Genomic DNA, 26,752 nt, shown 5'->3' with positions numbered 1-26,752 from the left:
CCTATTTTCCCCTGTGTACTCCTACAGCCTGACCGCCTGGACTCCGACGGGCTCACTCTGCCCTCCAGTTACGGTCGGCCCCTACGATTCTCCCTCGTACCCAGCCCCCTTTTTATTTATTTTTTTCTTTTTTAATTTCACACAGTACGTCCCCTCTCTCTCTCTCATTCCCCTCCCCTCTTAGTTAGATGTTGCTGGCTGTCAGGGTCCTAGGTGTCCAATAGTGATAATTTCCCCCTGGCTTCTTTGCCTTAGGTTAGTGGTCCCGCGAGGCCAACACCCATCCTCATACTCGGAGGTACTATGCCCCTCGGGCCAAATCATAGTTAGTCGCCTCGCATGTGGCATAGAGAGGGCCTCACCTGTCACTCCCATTCTATCTTATGATTAACTGTCACCGAGAGGCCGACACCCCGCCACAACGTTCAGTGGCCACGTTATCCCCTCGCGCCAACGCATAGATAGAGCCTCTCACGCCACTTGGCATCTAGCAGGGCCTCACCTGTCACCAAACCTAGTTTTTAATTGTTTCGCCTTATTGGCATTAGCTAGTGAGCCAGCACACACACACACACGCACACATTGGGGCTCCTATACACTGGACACTCATTTCCTTTTTCCACCTAACGGACGCCCGCCTGGACTCTGACGTGCTTACTCTGCACTCCAGTTATGGTCGGCCCTACGGTACTTCCTTGTACTCCCCCACCTTTCGATACACATTTCCTCAGTACGTTTTCCTTCTCTCACTCCCTACTCTCCCCTCTTAGTTAGCTGTGGCTGGCTGTCAGGGTCCTAGGTGTCCATTAGTGGTAATTCCCCCCTGGCTTCTTCGCCTTAGGTTAGTGGTCCCGCGAGGCCAACACCCATCCTCATACTCGGAGGTACTACGCCCCTTGGGCCAAATCATAGTTAGTCGCCTCGCATGTGGCATAGAGAGGGCCTCACCTGTCACTCCCATTCTATCTTATGATTAACTGTCACCGAGAGGCCAACACCCCGCCACAACGTTCAGTGGCCACGTTATCCCCTCGCGCCAACGCATAGATAGAGCCTCTCACTCCGCTTGGCATTTAGCAGGGCCTCACCTGTCACCTAACCTAGATGTAATTGCTTCGCCTTTTGGGCATTAGCTAGTATGCCAGCACGCACACTCACACACTTTAACACTCATGCGCACTTTGGGTCGCTTGGGCGCTGTTATTCGTCTCTTTTCTAGCAGGTCTCCACTGCTAGGCGTTGGCGGCGTATTGTCCATCCGGGCTCTCTGGTTTGGTCTGGTTCCCATCACGCTGTGGTGTTTGCGGCTACTCTGTTCTGTCTTCGCCGCTGTCGTCTATGGGACGTGCCGGATGGCAGTTTGGGGTAACTGGCATCTGCCACTTTGGCTGGTGCAGATCCAGACTTCCTGCACCTTTCGGGGGCCAACCAGGGGCGGGCAGCTGGGTTAGCTCGTGGTCATCATCTTCCACGTCTTTCTTTTTCCACTGCTCGCGGTTCATGTGTTCGGTCCTTCTTCCCCTTTGAGGCTCCTTCTTCGCATATGCCGATACTGTTTCTGTAGCTATGTTGTCTGCATTTTTGGTTCCTTTTTGCCACCTCTACTTGCATCAACTCTACATATCCGGTACACAACTCCACATGTTGTACTGGTTTACCTTTCATACGCAGGTTCATGTCCTCATGCCAGACTATTTAGCATACTCAAGGCGTTTCAGGTTCCAAGGAATTTCAAATTTACAGATTTCACATAGTCATCCAAGTATCTCTTTCACTATCAGACTTATATGCCTGTCACTACGAACCGGGCATCCACCTTTAATGTAGGGCAATAACCGCTTGATCCAAGGAAAATCTGACTGCCATTTTGGGGTCAAGAAGGAATTTTTTCCCAACTTGTTGCAAATTGGCAGCGCTTCAAATTGGGTTTTTCGCCTTCTTTTGGATCAATCGTTTAAACACAACTGTGAGGTAGGCTGTATTTGATGGGCACTAGTCACTTTAAATTTGTAATCTAGTTGTTGAGCCGCTATTCCAACTTACTAAAGTTTCTTGGGTCTCACATACTTTCCCCCAGCCACCACGTCCTCCTTGCAGCATTATCTTAGGAAGTCTCACCTATTCATGCAATCTATTGACCACCTTCTCTCCCCCACATTTAGTCTACCCTAGGGGGACAACACGTTTTTAATATACCTTGCTTCCCCTGGCACAATTAAGAGTGCCGGTTAAAGTGCTGGGCAACTATTTCCTCGCTCGGCATTTATCACGCAATTCGGTTTTGTTGATTGCTCTTAATTTCTGGCCCTTTTTTTGCCCTCTTTTATAACAGGCCTACCACGTCGTCGGTTCCGGCACACCTCAACCGACTTATTTCCCTTTTACTTCTATACAGCCTTATTTGCCCCTCACACAAATGTAAAGGGCTTGGCCTGCAGTTGTGGGAGGGGCATAGTACCTATATAAACCCCCCTACTCACCCTCCTCCGTTCCGTACGTTTTCTTAGCGACTCGCATGTCCCCACCCTCCACTCCCTCCATCTATACTTTCATTACACCTCATGGGTGGGCCCTCTTTTATAACAGGCCTACCACGTCGTCGGTTCCGGCACACCTCAACCGACTTATTTCCCTTTTACTTCTATACGGCCTTATTTGCCCCTCACACAATTATAGAATGTTGAAATGTAACAATTAATTAACATTCAGAATATAACAAAAACAAGAGGTGAAAAGGGCCTTTTAATCTATGAACATGTTATGAGGAACACTTTTTAAAAAATTATTTGTTTTTGCTGTGCAGGAAGAACAAACGCCTACTATGTCACAACAGCAGGAATAGGCACATTAATAACATTTAGAAACATAGGTAGGGCAAAAGAAATAAGAGCACATTTACAAAAAGTAGTTAAAGCAGCTGACCAAGCCACAACAGCGTAGGTAAGCAATCATGGTCACAGACAAGATACAATGCGGGTATGGCAATTGCTGGATCTGCACATTTTTAAAGTGTTAAATACAAGCTATAGAAGCATGTCTAGGTGTATGTTAGAGTAGTAGCTTGCATACAGATAGGCTTTCTAGACATGTAGACAACAAAATTAGATATATAGAGACCACCAAGTACTTGTCAAAGCTGCACCACCAGCAGAGCATTATTTGCTAAGAGGTGTCAGAGGAGTAGTACAACGTTAGGTAATGCATCTCATGAATAAGTAAAATAATAAGTAGCTGACTAATAAGTAAACCAGAAGAAAATTAAAGCAAAACTTTTTAGCTGACATCAAACTAGTGTGCTAAAGGTGCCCATAATAGACTTCAGGAATGTCAGTGTCCTTATCTCAGCCAATTCCACAAACATGCTTCAACTTGGGTCTGGATCGGCTTCCAGTTACAGATTGCTGCATGGCTCTCTCCGTACCTCCCTGCCTCACCTGGGGGTCGCTTGGATCGCCATAGGTGATATGGCCATATTTCTGCTTCTGCAATGCCCAGGCCAGCACATGAGCCGGTGCCTTTTCACCACTTATTCCCCATCTTCAGAGGACAGGCTGATGTCCTGCGAGACCCGCACTCTGCAAGCAGTCCCACAGGGTTGTGGATGGATGATGGACATGACGACCATCTTAAATTTCAAGCTGTATGTGAGGAGCTCACTAAGAACACAGCCATTCACCATGCTAGCCAGGGCCTGCCCCATGAGGAGCACTTTTAACCCCTTTTACAAATGATTGTTTACGTATAGGTTGGCATTATATTGATAGTTTGTAAAAAAAAAAAAAAATTAAGGGCTGTACCTGGAGAACTGGGACAGTTGTCATGTCTATCTGGCTACCTGCTTTCTCACATTTCCTGTGTCTTTGAGTATTTTGGGTCAAAATGCAGTTCTGAAAATATAAAATTAATAAAAGCTAATAAACACTCTTCACATTAAAAGCTTAATTTAACAAAACTACTAAACAGTGAATGAGTGCCATAGATAGATCAACACAAGATGAAGATTTTAATATATCCAGAGATTGAAGTAAAGCTTCCTGATGTATCCAGCTTCACTGTAGTAATTTATTTTTCCATTTTATGTCTACACTGAACCATGAAGGTGTGTAGACATAAAACGTTAAATGCCAAGTTTTAATTTGTTTAAAATTTTTTTTACTTCTAGTTTCCTTGGACACGCAAAGGATTTATGAGGACAACCTGGCAAATAGACAACCGGTATACACACCCACATGCTTTTACTTTCAAATATTGTCACAACCAAGAAAACAAGCAACACACACTTTAATAAAACACACAAACCTTCACTGTTGTCAGGGTAATTGCTTTGGCACTATATGGCAATCAGTATGATAAATGTGTTTGTATTCAGCTCATATCTCTAGTAATGAGTTACCCTTAATTCCAGTCATTACCTCAATCCCCTCCCATGTACACACTTGGCATTACTACCTCTTCCTCCTCCTTAGTAGTACATCACTTCACTTCACCCAATACACACACGCAAATCGAATCCTCTCCTCTATAACATGTTGTAGTGCTCTAAAAAAGCCATTGTCATTCTTTTTTTTATTCTTTATTTTTGCTGTGCATGAATTAACAATCGCATATCAGCAATGCCACAACAGCATTCACATACAATTTACAAACACTTATTCGTTAACTGCTGTGCAGCATCCAGAGGAAACGCTTAATTTTTAGGTTATTAATACAAGCTAAGTACAAGCTGGGTAACTGCGTCTGTCATAGTGAATTATTTTGTCGATTAGTAACAGTAGCTTAGGGTAAATATTTATGTTGAGTGTCATCGCTTTAGTATCTAGAAATTGACATGGTTATGCTTGACTATGCTTAAGTGAGGGACATACATTTTGTTCAGTAACAGCTGGTCTAAGTAGTCATGACATGCAGTAGATAAGACAGTAAGTTTGCATTTCAGGTTATGATAGATTATGCAGTGCTGACCAATGAGAAATATGTAGTTCTATTTAAGGTTCCCGGCTTAGCTAAGATTTTCATTAAAGCAGGGTGCCACCAGGCAGAGCATCACACATTCCACTCTTCCTCAATACGTATTAAGCTTAAAAAAATAGGGGGCGTGGCCTGGACGCCGAGAGAAATGGCAGCATAATCTGTGAGCTCCCCGCTGGCTCCGCTTAAATCCTCGCTAAACAACGTGTCGGACCCCAAGATGGGGAGATCTCAGAGAGCATCACAGGCTACCAAATCTGCCGACACCCCGAGAGGGTCCCCGGCCCCGTCGATCAGGCAATACCTCACCACACCGGCCGACCTTACCTCACAGGCCTCTAACGACTCCGAGGCCGCGGATCCCGCTCCAACACCTACCTGGGGAGGGGACCCTGCCCCGCATGGGACACCATCGATGCCCCCGGACTGGATGGTGATGCTAAGCAACCTCCCGACCAAAGCAGACCTGAGGGAGGCTAACAAGGCCCTGCAACGCTCCATCACGGAGGAACTACACGCCATGCGGGAGGACCTGCAAGGCCTCACTCACAGAGTCTCGCAACTGGAGGCAGACTCTGACCACGCACAATCGGTGCAAACGGCGAACTCGGACGCCATACATAAACAAACAGCCCAACTCAAATAGATGGCCCACCATATTGAAGACCTCGATAACAGAGGCAGAAGGCAAAATATCAGAGTCAGGGGTGTCCCCGAAAGCTCGACCGCCCCAGAACCGGTGAAGGAGATCTTAACAGGCCTCTTTAACAACATCCTCGACAGGCCGGAGGCTTCACACATAGAGTTCATAAGAGCTCACAGGGCGCTTCGCCCCAAGGGGAACCCAGAAGACCCCCCCAGAGACATTATCTGCTGCCTGGCCAGCTTCCCACTCAAAGAAGAGATCCTCCACAGGGCCAGGGAGATGGACCGTATACCACTGAATGGAGCCGCGATACAACTCTTCCCAGACCTCTCCCCAGCGACACTGGCCTATCGCAGGGCCATGCGCCCGCTTACGAGGGCCCTACAAACCAACAAATATCGTTACCGCTGGACATTCCCAACCGGATTACAGATTTTCACACCCACGGGCAATATCCTGGTGCGAGAAGCAGAGGACCTACCAGAACTGATCCGGGAACTGCAGCTCCCCCCGATCCAGATGCCATGGCCGGACCCGCTGGCATTCTATATACCTGCCACAACGGCCCATTTGCCTCAACAGAGACCACAGAGACAAAGAAGAGGCCGACAACAGGCGACACGCCCGTCCGGGGCCACTATGTAGAAAGCCCGGTGCGACGCCCGGGCCCCGCTGGGGTCCAGAGCCCACCCACGCCCTGCTCACCAGAGCTAAGGTAACACTCTCCACAGGCACTTAGCCACCTCGTGCCAATCTACCCAGGCAACCATCAAGCACCCCAGAGACCGACCGGGTGCAGGGCGGAGGGACAGGACTATTTGACCCACCAACCCTTCAACTGAGACGCATACAGCTGGTAGATTACCAGAGACTTTCCATAGCACCTTGGACACTAAAGCGGGCCTCCCAGCCGGGAGACCAGAGAGGCCCCACAACAGCAGCCAAAGTATTGTATCTGTTGCATGGACTGGTGAGGGCCGTAAGGCCGCCCCGGGGGGGGGGGGGGGTGGGTGTCTGTGCCCCCGGCTGGGCCGTGTCGGGGGCTCCCCACTCCGCTGCGTGACGACCCGTGCAGGAGAGCGCGCGCGGGGGGGGCGCCCCCGGCTGGCCTGGGGGGGGCCCGGGCCCCCGGGAAAGGGTAAAGCGGGCCATCGCGGCCGACTAACACAAGATAATACTGCCTAGGTGTTGAAGCTGACAGGAATGGGGGGAGGGGGTAGGCCCCACGGGGGCAATGGACACATAATGCCGGGCTGGGACAAGGCCCAAGACACTGCAGATTACCCTTTCCCCTCATTTATGTTGCATGTATATGACCAAATGCTTAACCGATATATGTTAGGATGTTGAAGGGTTACTACGGAACCCCCACCCCCACACACACTATCCCCTGACCCACGAGAGTACTGACAGGCACGAAGGCTACCAGGCCAGAGGACATGCCCTAGGTAAAGAGGGCGGGGGCCTGTGCCCCTGGCTGGGCTGGGTTGGGGGCTCCTCGCCCCGCTGCGTGACGACCCGAGGGGGCGAGCGCGCGGGGGGGGGGGGGCGCCCTCGGCCGGGCCGGGGGGCCCGGGCTCCCGGGAGGGGAAACGAGGGCCTCCACGGCCGACTGGCACCGGCTAACACTGCCGGATAGTGAAGCTAATAGGGATGGGGGGGGAGGTGGGCCCCGCGGGGGCACTGGGCACATGCTACCGGGCTGTGACAAGGCCCAAGACGCAGCAGGTTTTCTTTTTCTCTAATTTTGTTTATTGCTACTAACCAAATGTTTAAAATGTTTACATTGTTTCAATGTTTGAAGGTTATATGGTCATCACAGACCTCCCCCACACACGCTACCTTATGACTTACGAGAGATCCGACACGGATGTAGGCTACATGGCCCAGGGCCACGCATTAGAAAGCGAGGAACACATAGACTACCTAGACACACTACGAGCCGTTAGGGGCCGACATGGATAACGAACCCCAGGACTTAGGGGACCGGTAACACAACAACCCGCACACTCACGAGTGCTGCCACGACACTCGCGACCTCCCTCGACCCCTCTGAGGAAGGGGTAATAGACCCCGGGTAGGGGGTCGCCTCACACCCCTGGTGGGAAGGTGACTAACCCGTCCCGGGCAACCCACATCCTAGACAGCGCCTCGACGGACGCTGGTTCACCACAGACTGACTACTCACCCCTGTTTCCCCCCACCCCCCCTCTCTTTCTCTCCCCAACCCCCCCCCTTTCCTTTTCTTTTCCCTTTCTCTCTTTTTTTTTTTTTTTTTTTCTTTTTCCCCCTTCTTTTCCCATACATACCCCCGCCAACGGACTATCTCCCCTAGACCGTCACCCTGAGGTCCCCCAGGAGGCCTACCATGGCGCTTCGACAAGCGGACCTCACAATCACCACTATCAACGCAAGAGGGTTGAACAAACCCGAGAAACGCTCAAGCGCACTGAGGGACTTCTATAAATCCGGAATAGACGTGGTCTATATCCAGGAAACACACTTCAAAGAAGGGCTCCGGCCCAAACTGACGGACCACAGATACACTAGAGGGTACTATAGCGACTTTAAGACAAGCAAATCAAGAGGGGTCGCCATATTACTCCACAAGAGGGTACCATTCCACGAAACGGGAGCCGAATCGGACCCGGAAGGACAATACCTATTCCTAAAGGGCACCATATCCGAAACTACATATACCTTTGCAAACATCTATGCCCCTAACCAAAGGCACTACAGCTTCCTCAAACGCACCTTGCGCAAACTGCTAACCTTCACAGAGGGCATACTAATTATGGGAGGGGATCTCAACTTGACGCTGGACCCTAAATGGGATTCGTCCTCCGGGTCCCGACCCAGCACCTGACACACATCAGGGCCCTACTTCGACGATCGCAACTGATAGACTGCTGGAGAGCGCACCACCCGGACGAAAGGGACTATACGTTCCTGTCCCACCCACACAACACATACTCACGACTTGACTACCTTTTCACGACACACCACCACCTGACCCTGGTGAAGACAACGGAGCTGGGAACAGCAACGTGGTCTGACCATGCACCGGTGACGCTCACTATCTCCTCACCACTATATAGGCCAAGGGCGACCAAGTGGAGGCTGAATGACTACTTGCTGTCCATGCCTGACGTCCGGACCGAAACAGAAAAGATACTGACGGACTACTTCACATCCAACACACCAGACCAAACCTCACCCACATACATATGGGAGGCACACAAATGCGTAATAAGAGGACACCTTATACAAAAGGGGTCGTGGTTAAAGCGACAAAGAGAAGCTCGCATCACGTCACTCATACATGACATACAGACGACAGATGACTCGAACAAAAGAGACAACCTCCCCTCACTACAGGCCAAGCTACTTCAGCTAAGAAGGGAACTATCCACACTATTAAACGCTAGACACCATAGAGAGGCGGCCAGACAAAAGACGTTCTTTGAGACCAACAGCAATAAAAGCGGAACATTGCTAGCGAGAATGCTGACCAAACGCAGACAGCTGACGTATATTGACAGAATGAAGGACGGTCAAGGGAGAGTGCTTCGCCTTCCTGCCGAAATACACAAAATCGTACGCTCCTACTACACAGACCTTTACTCCCTACCGACCCCACAAAACACACAATCACGAGCCAACCTCATGACCCGGATAACTAACTTCCTCCAAACTAACACACACACACACTTGGAACCAGAGGTAGCGGAGGCGCTGGAGGAGCCCATCACGGTGGAGGAGATAGCAGGGGCTGTCAAAACATCCAAACTGGGCAAATGCCCGGGGCCGGATGGCCTCCCACTGCGCTACTACAAATGCTTTGCAAAGATCCTATATGCGCCGATGCTGTCCTCCTTCAACGCGATTAGGGACGGGCACCACCTACCTCCACAATCCCTCAGGGCACACATCACACTCATTCCAAAAGAAGGGAAAGATGGCGACTGTTGCCGCAACTATAGACCCATCTCCCTTATAAATAGCGATACGAAACTCCTAGCAAAAATCCTGGCGACCCGCCTGCAACCGCACGTCCCTGCCCTGGTACACCCGGACCAGGTGGGGTTCGTGAGGGGACGGGAAGCCAGGGACAACACGATCAGAGCCCTATCAATAGCCCACGGGGAGCAGGGGGGAGTCGGAGGCCTTCTCCTGCTATCCACAGACGCGGAGAAGGCCTTCGACAGGATCGGATTCCTGTTCCAGGCCCTTTCGCACCTGGGCATGGGAACGCACATGAGAGGTTGGATAGAGGCGCTCTACAAACAGCCCAAAGCCCAGATACTCGTGAACGGGGCTCTCACAGAGGACTTCACAATACAGAACGGCACTCGACAGGGATGCCCCCTGTCGCCGATCCTTTTCGTTTTAGCATTAGAACCATTCCTACAGGCAATCCGGACCAACCCGGACATCACAGGGGTAACCAGAGGCGGGGCACAACACAAGGTCGCGGCGTACGCCGATGACCTTATCTTCTTTGTTTCTAAACCCGAAATCTCACTCCCTAACATTGTTAGAGCCTTTAAAGAGTACGGAGAGATCTCTAACATGAAAATTAATTTCGCCAAATCATACATCCTCAACATCTCCATACCCAAACAACGGGAAACACCCCTCCGTCAGAGCTTCTCATTCCAATGGGCAGACTCTAAAATCAGGTACCTGGGTATATGGCTCACCCGCAACACCATGGACCTTTTTAAGGAAAACTTCGCCCAGATGCTGGCCTTGTTTAAGAGAGATACGGGGGAATGGTCATACCCCCACATCTCCTGGTTTGGACGGGTCCAAGTCGTCAAAATGAATTTCCTCCCACGCCTACTGTACCTGATGCAGACGATACCTATACGTATCCCCAAGACATACTTCGCGACCCTACACAGGACCTTAAGGGAATACGTATGGAATGGGAAAAAACCTAGGCTAAAATTCTCTCAACTCACTCAGCCGAGGGAGAGGGGGGGCATGGCATTGCCAGACTTCCACCTCTACTACCTAGCGTGCCATCTCCTCAGAATAGTGGAATGGTCCAAAGGCGCCGTCCACAAGCAATGGAAGACAGTGGAGGAGGCAGACCTGGGGATCCCCATAGAGTTGGCCCCATGGTTACCCAGAAGGGGGAAAATGGAGGCACCTATATATGTGAGGCACACTTTACAGGTATGGTACAGCATAGCTGACAGAGCGAGCTTAACCCCGTACCCGTCACCCTTACTACCCCTGACACACAACAAGGATTTCCCCCCGGGACTAGACCCGCTAATCTTCAGGAGCATGATACCTACCCAACTACCTAGACTTCTCCACCTAATCGCACCAACAGGCCGGAAGACCCTCTCAGACCTCATAGGCGACCGGCCCCCGACCTTCTCACAGACACTCACACACGCACAAACGACGAGCTATCTCCGGACCCTGCCACAGGGCAGGGCCCTACGCCGTACTCCGACAGAGTTCGAGCGACTGTGCCTAGATCCGGAACCACTCTCACACGGGATATCAAAGCTCTACGGCATGTTACAAACCCAGATCCCCGTTGAAGCCCCTAGATTTAAGGGTAAATGGGAAACGGCCCTGAACCTGCAATTAAGCGAAGGGGAATGGGACAAAATATGCACACTGACACACCACTGTGCGATCTTCAGCAGACACCAGGAGGCCGCATACAAACTGCTCACACAATGGTACCGCACACCAGACATACTACACAACATGCACCCAGACCATGACGCAAAATGTTGGCGATGCGGGACTGAAACCGGGACACACCTACACATCTGGTGGTCCTGCGAGAAGATACAACCTTTCTGGCGGGGGATATACAAACTAATACAGAAATTCTCGGACAGCCCCCCTCCCTACGAACCGGCAGCAATGCTCCTACACCACACCAAGGTGCCCGACAACAGATACAAACGCTCATTGACTATACGGATATTAAACGTTGCCAAACTTCTCATCCCCCTACACTGGAAGGACACGGTGGCCCCTACCCTCAGGGAATGGTTTGCGAAAATGGAGGACCTCAGGGTGATGGAGGACCTACACCTGACGGCGACGGACAGAGCCCAGAGGTACCTAGACACATGGACACACTGGATTCTGACGATGACTGGAGATAGACTCCCAGACTTACTAGGGGAAAATGGTTAGTACTAAGACCCCAGTTACCTACAAACACGAGCTGGTGGCCCAAGCGAAGTCCCAGTAAGGGAACTTCACCAACCCAGCGTACCCCGACAACTGGCTTCCCGAGGAGCCGCCACCCCCCTCCCCCCCCTCCCCCCCTCTAGGCGTGGGGAGAGTCCCTGGATCCTATAGTCCTGCCATAGCTTCCCTGTTGCTGGGTAAATTTGAGTGCCTTGCCTTGTAAGCCTTGGTGTGCAGTCGAGGGCTGTAGCACCGTGCGGTCAGTGGCTGAGGCTGATTTCCATTTGTTTTTCCAGCACTGATCATTAATGGAGCCTGCTCGGTCTAAGGTGGCCCAGAGTGCGCTTTAGGTATTGCCGCTTTGACATGGGCATGTGGAGGTAGTGCTGGCTGTGGTGGTTTTCGCCTGTCAGCATGCGTGTTCCAGGGTCGTTGCGTGGGGGCTCGAGGGCTCTCAAGGACCTCCCGTGATGGCAGCTCTGGTTGTGTGCGTGTCTCAGAGGGCTCACCGTCTCAGTCAGTGGAGTTACTGTGCAGCCATCGGCCATTTTGATGAGACCGCGTGGAAGCCTTTCTCCTACGGCTTGGGCCGCCCAGGTGAGATGCAAGAGCGGTAGCCCGCCCCGTGGGGGCCGGGATGAGCCCCCCGGCCCAAAGGGGGGGGGGGGGGGAACGGGACCAGGAAGGCGCCAGGTAAATTATAGTTCACTGTAGCCAGGGCGGAGAGCGAGGCAGCAGCCGTCCACCCTCGGTATATACCCTAATTTTCGTAGATTCCTCGGGAGCCCTTGTGATATGCAGCCTTGTGATAGCCCCACACCCGCCCCCATTGTCATTCTTTTTAAGTCTCCAAATTGTTCTACTTTACAGACTCAGACACCTGTTGCTGTCCCTGATATCTTTACTACGTTGACTAATATGCAGTTATATATATATATATATATATATATATATATTATATTATTATTATTTTTTTTTTAAACCGGTTATGTAAAAAGAACACTTCTGTTGCAAAGGTCTTACAATTGGAGTAATTAATATGAAATTTCCTTTGGTTTCCATATTGATTGTTCTTTTTCAGAACTTTGCCCCAGAAGTGATCTTTATAAATAAACCCTATGTGAATCAAAGCACTAGGAATGACAGGAACCAGAAAGTGTGGCTTGTAGAATATAACATTTTGTTCACACCTGGATAAACTCTGATAATTAGAGCTGGCCAAACAGCCAAACAGCTTGGAGCACAGATTTAAGGAACACTCCATTCCAAAAATAGGAAGTGTGGAAAATAATAATAATATATATAACCATTTAGTAAATATGCCCCCAATGAAAACACGCATGCATTTTTTCCCCCTGCATGTTGTCATTGGGGGTGTATCTAAAAAGAAGCCTCTGTGCACACGTGTCTATTCATGCACACACTGCACCAGCGTTCAGGAAGAACGCGAGTCTCATGTGAGAAGGAATGGGGCAAAGGCAGGAGATCAAGGAGAGCGTGCCTGCCACTTCCGTTAACTCAAGGGAGCTAATGGAAGGAGGAAGTAAACCTCCATGGCTATCTGGTTGTTAGCAAGGGAGGTGTTTCATAATTTACTTGAAATTGGAATTAAAATTGGATACTCCATAGCCAGTGGTGTATTTTGGATTTGTGCTGACCTAGGCATGAGGAAACTCGGGCAGCCCCCTAATCTAAATTTTACCCACCCCGTCCTGTTTAGGACCAACACACACTGATAGACACAAATTGACACAACTACTCAGTGACAGGCACACACTCTCAGATATACGTACACTGGCATAACTGCACACTTTGACACACTGACAAGTACACAATCACTCAGACACATGCACTCACTGACATACACTCACTAACAGACACACTTACAGACATACTGACACACACTAACAGATATACAAACACAGATTCACTGAAAGACACACATACTCACTCACTGACACACACAAACACACACTCCAGACATAAACTGACACACATACACACACACACACACACACTCACAGATGTAAACTGGCAGACACACGCATTCACTGACAAATACACACTGATACCCATAAAGCATTCAAGCAAGCCAAAGTGCTTTATGGGTGTGGTGTGGTCCTTTAACCTATCACTCCCCATATTAGATCCATAATACATTCAAGGCTTATACAAATTCATATAGCATACACCATATCTACATTACAGTAATATAGCTTATATCACCTGCGTACAATTTCAATAATCGCCTGACTCTCAGATATAATAGCTACATGAAACCTATAGCCCACACAGCAACCGAATGTGTCAGAAAATTAACAGTTAAGTAACGAGAAGCAATTAACTATGTTGACATTTAGGAATACTGTATATTTTGGAAATATGTAATTTACCTAAAAATAAATAGTTATTTGAGTGTCAGATACAGGGACAAATACATAATATTTGTAACTATTGATTACTGCTATAATATGTTACATGTATTTCACATTGTATGTTTCAAAATGTAGTAAAGGTTTTGTCATAAAACATTTTTTGGTATTCAGGACCTTTGACCTGGTGAACCTTCATCTCTTCCATGATGCCTCAAATCTTGTGTCATATCATTGCTCCCCTTCTGTGTATAGTGCTAATCGGAAAAAAGCCTTGGATCACGTCTTAACCAGGTACAAGGTAGTCTGCTAATAAATTAATGCCAGTCAACATTCAGAATTAATTAAAAACCTCTTTAGATATGTTTAAAGCTGTCCTGAAAATGATTGCTATTTTTATGGTTCTGTCCTGCAGTTACAATCTAGTAGTTTGATACCCAGGAAAGCACCCTGATCTCTCACTATCTGTAAACATAGACTTCTTTTAATTGATGTTCAGTTAAAGGATTCAAGCATAATTACTTTCTCTCCATAGGATCTGATTACACCTTGATCCAACTCCTGTTTGCTTTTTACATGCTATACAACATTAGGCCACTCATTGCTGCATTCTCCTTATTTCTCATCATTGCCCTTCCCTTCTATCTCTCCCCCCCAGATTACAAGAAAACTCAGATGTCCCATTTTTCCTGTTTGGGGATTTTAATTTTCGTTTGGATTTGAATAAAATGATCTTGGTGAGATTTCTTTGGGTGCTTATGTATGATTTATGTATTTGTGTGGTCTTTATGTGTGTGTATATATTTGTATGCCATTGATCGTCACAACCATTAGATGATGAAGCTTTTGTCCCTGCTTATAGGAACAGGGTTGGGATCTGAAGACCAGGAATGATTCAGATGGAAAGACCATTGAGTATGAACAAGATGGAGAGGTGATATTCAGAGCCAGGTTCATTCCCTTTGCTTTCTGCTTCCCTTGTATCTATCTTGCACACATGAGATTAGGAATGACAATGTTGTACTCTAGTTTCCTGGTTCTTCATCTACAAATCCTGCTATGTTTAATTGGCCAGTAAATTGGAGCCATGGACTATAGGTTGTCCAACCAAGTACTAGATACATTGATGCTTTATCTTTCTCAACATCTTCTTCCTTGTTTGTGGTGTTTATTAATGTTGCTTTTACTCTCATTATCTAATTATTATTATTTTTTTCTAATTTACCTTTTGACTTTGCCATCTTAAACCTTATCCATCTATCTTTTTTTTCTGTCTTCCTCAAATCTCCCAATGTCAGTGTCTCTCATCATTCTCTCTTGCTCATATACTCTTTCTCCATCTTACATTTCTTGGACTGTTTCTGTCTTACTGTCCTCACTTTTCTCACATTATCTTGTACCAGGTGCGGTTAATCATGAAGAGTAAGCGTTTTGAGTATCACAATGTGAAGATCTTACAGGAGGACAGTGGTCGGGCGGTGAGTATTCTATTTACATGTGCTGCGGTAATCGTCGCTATGTAGAAAGTGTGTTTTTTGAACAAGAAAGAGAAAATGTAAATATAATTTAGCAGAGTTTAATTAGTCTGTTTTGCTTCTAGTTGCTAATGTATGACTTTGAGCCTCTCCATTTCCTTAGTGGCCTCACTGAGATGCCAATCTCATTCCCTCCCAGGTACGTACACACCAATGGAAGGCTAGTGTCCTGTTTACCTTACACACCCTGATTGCTACTATGAAAAACAATTTCAATTGATTAATTCAAACTTTGTACCTATGTTATTTGTCTTAGTTACCCATTTAGTGAGGTGGTTACTAGACCCTCTGAGTTTATGGGGACCCGTTGCCCTGCCTGGTGTGATCGTGTCTTCATGTCACATTCTGCCAGAGATCTTCTTAACAAGGTAAGGGCACTCCATACTCGCTTATCTCATCCTCCATTTCCATCATACGTCTTCTTGTCTCCCAGCTTTTATCTGCCTTTTAACATTTTAAAATCTGGATTTTTTTTTTTCTATTTTCCTTCTTGGCTTTTGACCATCTGGCTTCAACCTGTGTTAGTCTTCTCTCATTCAGCTTATTTTGTTTTCTTCCTTGGAGCTCATGACTTGCCAGCCTTTCAGTGGCTATGTTCTTGTTGTGTGATTCAGTCCGCATGGAGGCTGAAGATAGTCAGTCAGAAGATACCTTGGATCATAGTTGATTACTAAAGTTTGCTGAGGTTGTTCCCCTTAACCAAGTCGACAGACTTCTGGGTCAAGTCTTGGTCAACCAACATTTCTTTTGGAAGAAAGCAAAGCAGACCAATAAAGTTGCTGTACCTACAAAGTATCCACAAACTCGTTGAGTTGACGGAGATATGTCTGCAGTTCTTTATGGACAATAGTGCATCTTGGACTAGTGGATCTTGGGTGTAGTTTCTTCAAATTTAAAAACTTGTCTGTCAGCAGTGCCCACCTTCATACTGATTTCTGCTGCCTTGCCTTTCTCACAGCCCTCTATTAAGAGGCAGGCCTTTCTAGACTGCATGGCTGGCTTAAAAAGAAACAGTAATTTCTCCTGTTCCTTGTCAGGGTTTGGGTTCTACTTGGTCCTGAGTACTTCTTCTCCCAAGCAAGGCTACCTCAAATGGCAGATTTCCCGTTTGTCAGTGACCCCACGGGTATCCTTAATGAAATCCTTGTGGTGGGCTAATATGATCTTTCTTGTTCTGTTCTGCTTTCTCTTTTCAGCTATAGCACTTTCTTCTCAGATATCGCCATATCTCTTGCCCTTCTTGCATAACCGATTCTCTTAAGTGCAGTTTCCATTACTCTCCATGCTTAAACACCCTTTATCCAATAAATATTACATGTTTCCCTGTCTGTTTTGCATGCTATATCTGTTCACACCTAACTATTTCTCGTATTCTGTCCTCTAAAGGAAAAAGAAGGAAAAAGATGTGTGTGGTATGACAGAATTGGAACAGATGTCTGTATGGGGGATCACAAGGTAAGAAATAATGGGTTGTATTCAGTGGCGTAACTATAGCGGCCCGGCTGCCCCGTGACCCCTGCGACCAGTGTGCATAACTTTAGGGCTGAATGAGACTCATGGAGGGGTTGGGGGGTAAGTGAGACTCATGGAGGAGTTGGGGGATAAATTAGACTCATGGAGGGGCCGGGGGGGGGGGAGAATGAGACACATGGAGGGGCCGGGGAGAATGAGACACATGGAGGGGCCGGGGTGAATGAGACACATGGAGGGGCCGGGGTGAATGAGACACATGGAGGGGCCGGGGTGAATGAGACACATGGAGGGGCCGGGGGGGGGGGTGAATGAGACACATGGAGGGGCCGGGGGGGCTGAATGAGACACATGGAGGGGCTGGGGGGGGTGAATGAAACTCATGGAGGGGCTGGGGGGGGGGTGAATGAAACTCATGGAGGGGCCGGGGGGTGAGTGAGACTCATGGAGGGGCCGGGGGGTGAATGAGACTCATGGAGGGGCCGGGGGGTGAATGAGACTCATGGAGGGGTTGGGGGTGAATGAGACTCATGGTGGAGCCGGGGGGTGAATGAGACTCATGGTGGGGCCGGGGGGTGAATGATACTCATGGCGGGGCCGGGGGGGGGGGGGGGGGGGGTGAATGAGACTCATGGAGGGGCTGGGGTTTAATGAGATTCATGGAGGGGCTGGGGGTGAATGAGATTCATGGAGGGGTTGGGGAGTAAATGAGACTCATGGGGGTGTTGGGGGGTAAATGAGACTCATGGAGGTGTTGGGGGGTAAATGAGACTCATGGAGGAGTTGGGGGTGGGAGAATGAGACACATGGAGGAGCGGGTTGGGAGGATGAGACACATGAGAGGGGGGGGGGGGGAAGGCAATTTGTGCACAGGAGTCCAGTGGTTTTTAGTTGTTTTCCTAATCCTTCAGTGGTATGTAGGCTAAGGGCTATTTACAGTTGTATATTGGTAACACGTTTCTTTTCCTTTTGGTTTTCTAGCCAGTTTGCCTCTATTTTGACATGGAAGTTCCTTCTAAAAACCTGGTTGATTGACAACAGATTAGGAAAAATCACCTAAGAATTTGACAACTTCCTTCACATTGAATGTGACAGATTCCCTATCCTGCCATTGTGACAGACTGTCCTTCCAACATGTCAACTATTCTGTTTCAGTCCTAAACTAACCGATTTAGTGGGGCAGACTCATCTACCAGTCTTGCAGGATGCATGCTAATCTAATTCTATTTTACTCTGGAAGTAGTCTAAAGCACCAAAGTGAAGCTTTACAATGTGTCACTATTACAATGAAGGAACAGTGTTTTTAATACTTGTTCTCCATAGTAGCTGTTTTCATTGCATTCAATCAGCGGATTCGTGTTTCCATGAGTGTTGCAAATGCTTTCTACCATCATGCTTTCTTGTGACTTTGTGCAATTACAAAAGTGTGTATATATCACTGTTTACCCCTGCTAGACTGTATTTATCTGTAGAACTTAAATTTAATGTCTTATATTCATAAAAGCAAATGTTCCCAACTCCAGGTCTCAGGGAACACGGATTCGATTTTTAACCCTTTCACTACGAAGCGCTTTCCAAAAAAAAAAAAAAAAAAAACACCCTCTGAATCCGAGTATTTTGGGGGTCCTGGAAAGTAATGTTTTTTTTAAATTTAGTTTTCTATGTTAAAACTTGCCTTAAAGGACCAGTGGCGTCGCTGGGGGGGGGCCATGGCCCACCTACATCATGCTGGGCCCCCCCTTGGGCCCCCCCAAATGCCGGCAACTTGCCCTCCCCACCCCCCCTGAAAATAGTGCATCTGCCATCTGTGGACCTACCTCACTAGGGGCTCGGTCGGGTGCTGCAGCTCTTTGGCAGACCGGGCCCCTTTAAAGTTGCAGGGAGTGCTGGGAGGAAGTGACTGTTACTTCCTCCCAGCTTACAGACCGCACGGGCTGAGAAGACACAGGATGCAGGCAGCTGAGAGAGAAGGAGGAGGGAGCTGGGAGAGAAGGAGGAGGGAGGAGAGAGAGCTCTGCAACTTCAGACTCCCACCAGGGTCAGCCAGCCCCAGAAAGTCACCTTCCTGCAACCAAAAGGTATGGAAGGGGCAGGGTGGGTGGTTAACATTATGGAAGCTGCTAATTGTGTGTGTGTGCCAGTGTGTATGTTTAGGTATGTGTACATCTGTGTGTATCTGTGCGTGTATGTGTGTATCTGTATCTGTGAGTGTCAGTGTGTATGTGTGTATCTGTATCTGTGAGTGTCAGTGTGTATGTGTGTATCTGTATCTGTGAGTGTCAGTGTGTATGTGTGTATCTGTGAGTGTATGTGTGTATCTGTATCTGTGAGTGTTAGTGTGTCAGTGTGTATGTGTGTGTATCTGTGAGTGTCAGTGTGTATCTGTATCTGTGAGTGTCAGTGTGTATCTGTATCTGTGAGTGTCAGTGTGTATCTGTATCTGTGAGTGTCAGTGTGTATCTGTATCTGTGAGTGGCAGTGTGTATCTGTGAGTGTCAGTGTATGTGTGTGTATCTGTGAGTGTCAGTGTGTATGTGTGTGTATCTGTGAGTGTTAGTGTGTATCTGTATCTGTGAGTGTATGTGTGTGTCAGTGTGTATCTGTGAGTGTCAGTGTGTATCTGTATCTGTGAGTGTCAGTGTGTATGTGTGTGTATCTGTGAGTGTCAGTGTGCATCTGTGAGTGTCGGTGTGTATCTGTGAGTATGTGTGCATCTGGGTGTGTCAGTGTGTATCTGTGAGTTTCAGTGTGTATCTCTGAGTGTCAGTGTGTATCTGTGAGTATGTCTGTGTGTTAGTGTGTATCTGTGTGTACCACTGCACTCAGGTTCCGCTTTTCACTCTGGCCCACAGCCTCAGAGGTGTTCTGCATTAGAAAAGACACTGCTAATCCGTCCAACAATACAAGGTAATAGAATATACAGGCAACACTCCGGGTACTGAAGGTGTATTTATTGAAGGGTAGAACACCACATAAAAGTGCAACTTTTCAGCCCTAGACGGACGTAAAGGGAAACTCCAGTGCCAGGAAAACGATCCGTTCTACTGGCACTGGAGGGTCCCTCTCCCTCCCACCCACCAATCCCCAGTTACTGAAGGGGTGAAAACCCCTTCAGTCACTTACCTGAGGCAGCGACGATGTCCCTCGCCGCTGTCTCCTCCTCCGCGACGCTCCTCCCTTTGCTTCCGTCGGCCGGCGGGCGAGACTGATCCCGCCCACCGGCCGAGGAGACCTAATGCGCATGCGCGGCAATTCCGCGCATGCGCATTAGGACTCCCCATAGGAAAGCATTGAAAACTTTTTTCAATGCTTTCCTATGGGGATTTGAGAGACGCTGGAGGTCCTCACACAGCGTGAGGACGTCCAGCGACGCTCTAGCAAGGAAAATCCTTGCTATAATCCAGGAAGTGCCTCTAGTGGCTGTCTAGTAGACAGCCACTAGAGGTGGAGTTAACCCTGCAAGGTAATTATTGCAGTTTTTAAAAAACTGCAATAATTACACTTACAGGGTTAGGAGTAGTGGGAGTTGGCACCCAGGCCACTCCAATGAGCAGAAGTGGTCTGGGTGCCTGGAGTGTCCCTTTAAACATGATTAAGGCCCTCTAGGGCCAAAACGTTGCACGTTTGCACTTTTAAGGTGTTCTAAACTCCAATAAATATATCTTCAGTACCTGGAGATTTGTCTGTATATTCTATTGCCTTGTATCTGTGTGTGTGTATGTGAAGGTATGTGTGTCATTTTGTGTATATTTAGGGATGTGTGTGTGTGTGTGTGTGTGTATATGTGTAGGTATGTGTATCTGTGTATGTAGGTATCTGTGTGTGAATGTGTAGGTATAGGTTTGTATCTGTGGGTGTGCCTGTGTATGTGTGTGAAGGTATATGTTTTTCTCTGTGTGTATGTGCCAGTGTGTTATTGTGTTTTCATATCACTGTGTGTGGCCGCATATGTGTACAGCCTCCTATCCCCTAAACAAGAGTCCCCTATTCCTCCGCTGCAGCCCTTTTCACCCCGCTCTAGCCCACCACCAGTGCCCCTCCTGAGATTTGGTTCTGGATCCGCCCTCGGCAGTCTGTGTGTGTGTGTGTGTATGGACTCAGCAGTCTGTGTGTGTGTGTGTGTATGGACTCAGCAGTCTGTGTGTGTGTGTGTGTATGGACTCAGCAGTCTCTGTGTGTGTGTGTGTGTGTGTGTGTGTGTATGGACTCAGCTGTGTGTGTGTGTATGGACTCGGCAGTCTGTGTGTGTGTGTGTGTGTTTATGGACTCAGCAGTCTGTGTGTGTGTGTATGGACTCAGCAGTCTGTGTGTGTATGGACTCAGCAGTGTGTGTGTGGACTCAGCAGTGTGTGTGTGGACTCAGCAGTGTGTATGGATTCAGCAGTGTGTGTGTGTGTATGGACTCAGCAGTCTGTGTGTGTGTGTATGGACTCAGCAGTCTGTGTGTGTGTGTGTGTGTGTGTGTATGGACTCAGGAGTCTGTGTGTGTGTATGAACTCAGCAGTCTGTGTGTGTGTATGGACTCAGCAGTCTGTGTGTGTGTATGGACTCAGCAGTCTCTGTGTGTGTGTGTGTGTGTGTGGACTCAGCAGTCTGTGTGTGTGTGTGTATGGACTCAGCAGTGTGTGTGTATGGACTCAGCAGTGTGTGTGTTTATGGACTCAGCAGTCTGTGTGTGTGTGTGTGTGTGTGTGTGTGCACGGACTCAGCAGTGTGTGTATGTGTATGGACTCAGCAGTCTGTGTGTGTATGGACTCAGCAGTGTGTATGGATTCAGCAGTCTGTGTGTGTGTGTGTGTATGGACTCAGCAGTGTGTGTGTGTGTATGGACTCAGCAGTCTGTGTGTGTGTATGGACTCAGGAGTCTGTGTGTGTGTGTATGAACTCAGCAGTCTGTGTGTGTGTATGGACTCAGCAGTCTGTGTGTGTGTGTGTATGGACTCAGCAGTCTGTGTGTGTATGGACTCAGCAGTCTGTGTGTGTGTATGGACTCAGCAGTGTGTGTGTGTGTGTGTGTGTGTATGGACTCAGCAGTGTGTGTGTGTGTGTGTGTGTATGGACTCAGCAGTCTGTGTATGGACTCAGCAGTCTGTGTATGGACTCAGCAGTCTGTGTGTGTGTGTGTGTGTGTGTGTGTGTGTGGACTCAGCAGTCTGTGTGTGTGTGTGTGTATGGACTCAGCAGTCTGTGTGTGTGTATGGACTCAGCAGTCTGTGTGTGTGTATGGACTCAGCAGTCTGTGTGTGTGTGTATGGACTCAGCAGTCTGTGTGTGTGTGTGTGTGTGTGTATGGACTCAGCAGTCTGTGTGTGTGTGTGTGTGTATGGACTCAGCAGTCTGTGTGTGTGTGTGTGTGTGTATGGACTCAGCAGTCTGTGTGTGTGTGTGTGTGTGTGTGTGTGTATGGACTCAGCAGTCTCTGTGTGTGTGTGTGTATGGACTCAGCAGTCTCTGTGTGTGTGTGTGTGTGTGTATGGACTCAGCAGTCTCTGTGTGTATGTGTGTGTATGGACTCAGCAGTCTGTATGTGTGTGTGTATGGACTCAGCAGTCTGTATGTGTGTGTGTGTATGGTCAGCAGTCTGTCTCTCTGTGTGTGTAAGGACTCAGCAGTCTGTGTGTGTGTGTGTGTGTGTGTGTATGGACTGTATCAAGGGAAATGTTTGTTTTTTAATAATCCTTGGTGGAAAATAATGAATTCTCCACCAGGGATTATAAAAAACAACACATTGTGTTGGGGCGGGGCTTAACATGCAGCAGGGGCGGGGTCAAACTGCGGAGAGGGCGGGTTTAAATGTGTCCCCCTACTTTTGTCCCTGGCCCACCATGTGCCCCCCCTAAAAATGAATCCTAGAGACGCCACTGTAAAGGACCACTATAGGCACCCAGACCACTTTAGCTCAATGAAGTGGTCTGGGTGCCAGGTCCATCTAGGATTAACCCTTTCTGCTGTAAACATAGCAGTTTCAGAGAAACTGCTATGTTTACTTTAGGGGTAATCCAGCCTCTAGTGGCTGTCTCATTGACAGCCGCTAGAGGCGCTTCCGCGCTTCTCACTGTGATTTTCACAGTGAGAAGACGCCAGCGTCCATAGGAAAGCATTGAGAATGCTTTCCTATGGACTGGCTGAATGCATGCGCATTCAGCCGATGACGGGGAAAGGAGGAGGAGAGATCCCAGCACCGAGGAAGCCCGGCACTGGAAAAAAAAGGTAAGGGATTAACCCCTTCCTCACCCTAGAGCCCGGCGGGAAAGGGGCCCCGAGGGTGAGGGTGACCCAAGGACCCTATAGAGCCAGGAAAACGAGTATGTTTTCCTGGCACTATAGTGGTCCTTTAAAATGTAATCTTCAAATGGTAAGCACTACTTTTAATTTATATATATTAAAACAAGGTTTTCAGAAAGTATAGATTTATTAGTAGCAAAGTTATAAAAGTGGAACAATCGCCATGGAAACGAATTGCATGTTCCTGCTAATTGTTCAGCCTTTAGAATCATGCCCAAGAAATGCCCTTTATGTATAAAACCGGCCTACTTGCTTTTATCTGTGTACAAACTAATATGGCCTCTTATTGGATACAATCCCCTAAATTTGCCTACCCTTTAATATTACTCAAGAAACCTACTATTATTAATGTTGGATGGCAACTGTAATTTAAGTTTGTGTTCCACTGTGTGTTTTATTGTTTAGTATTCAGTTGTTGTTTTTTAATAGTTTTTTTTATTTATCTTATTTTGCTTGAAATATTCACATTTTTTACAGTCTCTTTATTCACATATATTCTCTGTGAATGGTATTTTAGTTATATGTGTGGTGATGTACAATAAACATCTTAAGAAATAGAACACAGTTAAAATCTGATATTCGTATCAAAATGTAACTAAGTGCTAATCGATGTACATAGCTTAAAGGGACACTATAGTCACCAGAACAACTACACATTAATGTAGTTGTTCTAGTGTGTATAATATGTCCATGCAGGCTTTTTAATGTAAGCACTGCCTTTTCAGAGAAAAGGCAGTGCTTACATTACTGCCTAGTGGCACCTCAGTCACTTAGATAACCACTAGAGGTGCTTAAATGTGTTGGTTTCTACATTTAATTTTATTTTTCAGACCTCACAAAAAATATATATATTTGCTTAAAAGGTTACTATAGTGCCAGGAATACAAAGCTGTATTCCTGGAACTGTAGCTCCCTTTGCCTCCCTCTCCCTCAGTTAAAAACCCTTTTTTTACTTACCTGATCCCAGCATTGATGTCGCTCGGCGCTGGGTCCTTGCTCCATCCCGCAACGAGCAGGGTCTAATGCGCATGCGAAACAAATGCCGTGTACATTACACCTCTCCATAGGTAAACATTAAAGCAATGCTTTCCTATGGGGAAAAATCTGACGCTGGATGTCCAGCATGCAGAGCGTGAGGACGTCCAGCATCAGATACCAGACCAAAGGTCTGTTTCGATACAGGAAGCCCTCTAGTAGTGGGCAGAGTTTCTCTGAAACTGCAATGTTTAACATTGCAGCACTAGGTGCAAAAGGGACTCTGCACCCAGATGACCTGAAGTGGTCTGGGTGCCTACAGTCCCTTTAGTGTAGAGTATAAACAAGCAGAATATAAAAATAATCTTGGGAAGTGACACTTTCCCTTTAATTTTATATTTTATCCTTTACTATCACTATAGCAGTGCAATATACCTTTTGTATATAGAGTATGACTAATCGTTTGCACTTGTGTTTAGTTGGATAGGAGTGCAGTGTGTCATTGGTCCTATGCGTCTGCTTATCAACACATTAAGGTAATTACCTCTGCCCTTGATATTACTATTCACACCCTTATGGGTGCACCTTTATCTTATTTAACAACTTTATGACCACAGAGAAAGACTAATGCTTTAATATGTATTATGGATACACATTGTTAAATGGAATTTGTAGTATTTTGACCATATCTCCTCAGCATGGATCCTTCAATCAGAGCATGAAGATTATCTTTCACTCAGGATGAGATTATAGGATGCATTTATTTTGGAGTTAATTGCAGGTTATACATGTCCAACATATTGGAATGTTGCATTTACACAAAAAGAGTATTTATTTTGGGGCTGATTATTTGCTACCTGGATGATGTTTCCCTTACAATTCCTCGTTTTGGTTCTACAGGTGTCATGGGTTCTGTGTCCCTCAGCATGATAGGTTTAGTTTGCCGACCAGCTTTACCACATATCCATGATGGTGTTGCAGGTTTACACTAGGTACCATAACTAAGCAGCAGCTCCAGCAAAAAATGTTTCTGATCAGAGCAAAACCACTCAGTAGAAAGCTGAAATGCTGTAACACCATAACCTTTTCAATAAATGGCATAGGGATTTTTGGGCAGAAAAATTACTAATTTTCTGTCAGAAACCCTGCTGTTTCTCACCGCCCGATCCCCCTAAACTTCGCCTGATCCCCCTAAACTTATGGGTACACAAAAGGTAGATCCCCAGATTTTGTAGAACTACAACTCACATGATTCTTGACGATGATACATGATGCCTTTAGAATAACAAACATCATGAAAGCTGTAGTTTAAAACATTTGGGGATCTACCTTCTGGGCACCCCTGCTAAACAATCTACGTACCTCAGTCCGGTTACAAGCAGCACCGTGAGAAAAAAAAAACTTTTTACCATTACAACAGCTTGTTGTTCTAATCTATTTTGTGGTGCTAAAAAGGCAAAATAAAATAGTTATAAAGAAACACATATGCGGTCTGTAAGATCCTACCATTAATTTGTATTTGGTAGGGTAGGTGGCCAGGGGATAGGAAACAGAATCCAGTAGATTGAACATCCCTGTTACTCTCTCTAGATGTCAGGGATTAAATTAGAACCATAAGTTTGTGGGAACCTTGGGTCCTATTGGTATTAAAAACAGGGCATCCCCATCTCCTGTTATAATTGTTATTATAGCTCTTCACCATTTTTATTACCATCCACAGGTCAGGGGCGTTGACAATGTTTCCCCAAATCACACCACACACTGGCTCCCATTTGTTTCTTTATAAATACTATCATCATCATTTTTGGGGTAGCTCCTGGTGGTGTGCCATTTCATTTTTTGCTCTAGGGAAAATAATAATTAGCTGGAAGTGATAAGTTCAGTCAAAAGCAAGCGCTCAAGGTTAATAAATAGCTATAGTCTTGCAAACAGAAATCCAGTTGCCATTCGTTTAAGGACATACATTGGCAGCTCAACCCACATATACATTATTTCAATGTTTGGGGAATGTCTTGGAACAAATGCATAGGAGAAAACAAAGCTTGGGAGTCCAAGACAAAAGTTTTGTGTTATAGTCTTTGGTAGTCAATAAATATGTTGAGTGATAAAGCAGTTTGAAGGTAGCTTCAAGTTTGTGAATACCTTTGTATTCAGAAATTAGAAATGCCGAGCTCATATGTAACAGAACAGACGTTAAAATATGCTTTAATTCAGATTCCCATTTTTGTGAATTTTCAAAAGTAAACAATTTAGGTCCTCGTATATTTTGTCTTTCAATGAGAAAGTTAATGGGAAGTTTAAAGGGGTCACCACTGGCACTTCACTAA

The 26,752-nt window shown here is 47.0% G+C and overlaps 1 protein-coding gene across 2 annotated transcripts in view; it reads left to right on the top strand.

Moving 5' to 3' along the window:
• LOC134602951 (inositol polyphosphate-5-phosphatase A-like) overlaps nt 1–18,783 on the top strand; it is a 57,697-nt gene extending 38,914 nt beyond the window's left edge. For both annotated transcript variants that reach the window (XM_063448457.1, XM_063448456.1), the window contains exons 8-16: nt 4,163–4,215; nt 14,335–14,454; nt 14,819–14,897; nt 15,023–15,094; nt 15,564–15,638; nt 15,761–15,834; nt 15,952–16,063; nt 17,082–17,150; nt 18,147–18,783. In XM_063448457.1, coding sequence (XP_063304527.1) covers nt 4,163–4,215; nt 14,335–14,454; nt 14,819–14,897; nt 15,023–15,094; nt 15,564–15,638; nt 15,761–15,834; nt 15,952–16,063; nt 17,082–17,150; nt 18,147–18,200 — 708 coding nt within the window. In that variant the 3' untranslated portion in view covers nt 18,201–18,783. The remainder of the gene's footprint in view (nt 1–4,162; nt 4,216–14,334; nt 14,455–14,818; nt 14,898–15,022; nt 15,095–15,563; nt 15,639–15,760; nt 15,835–15,951; nt 16,064–17,081; nt 17,151–18,146) is intronic.
• Nucleotides 18,784–26,752: the final 7,969 nt, after the last annotated feature.

This window comes from Pelobates fuscus, chromosome 3, assembly GCF_036172605.1.
Source record: "Pelobates fuscus isolate aPelFus1 chromosome 3, aPelFus1.pri, whole genome shotgun sequence".
Lineage (NCBI taxonomy): Eukaryota > Metazoa > Chordata > Amphibia > Anura > Pelobatidae > Pelobates > Pelobates fuscus.
Note: the sequence above shows the minus strand (reverse complement) of the source record. Positions and strands in the feature narration are given on the sequence as shown.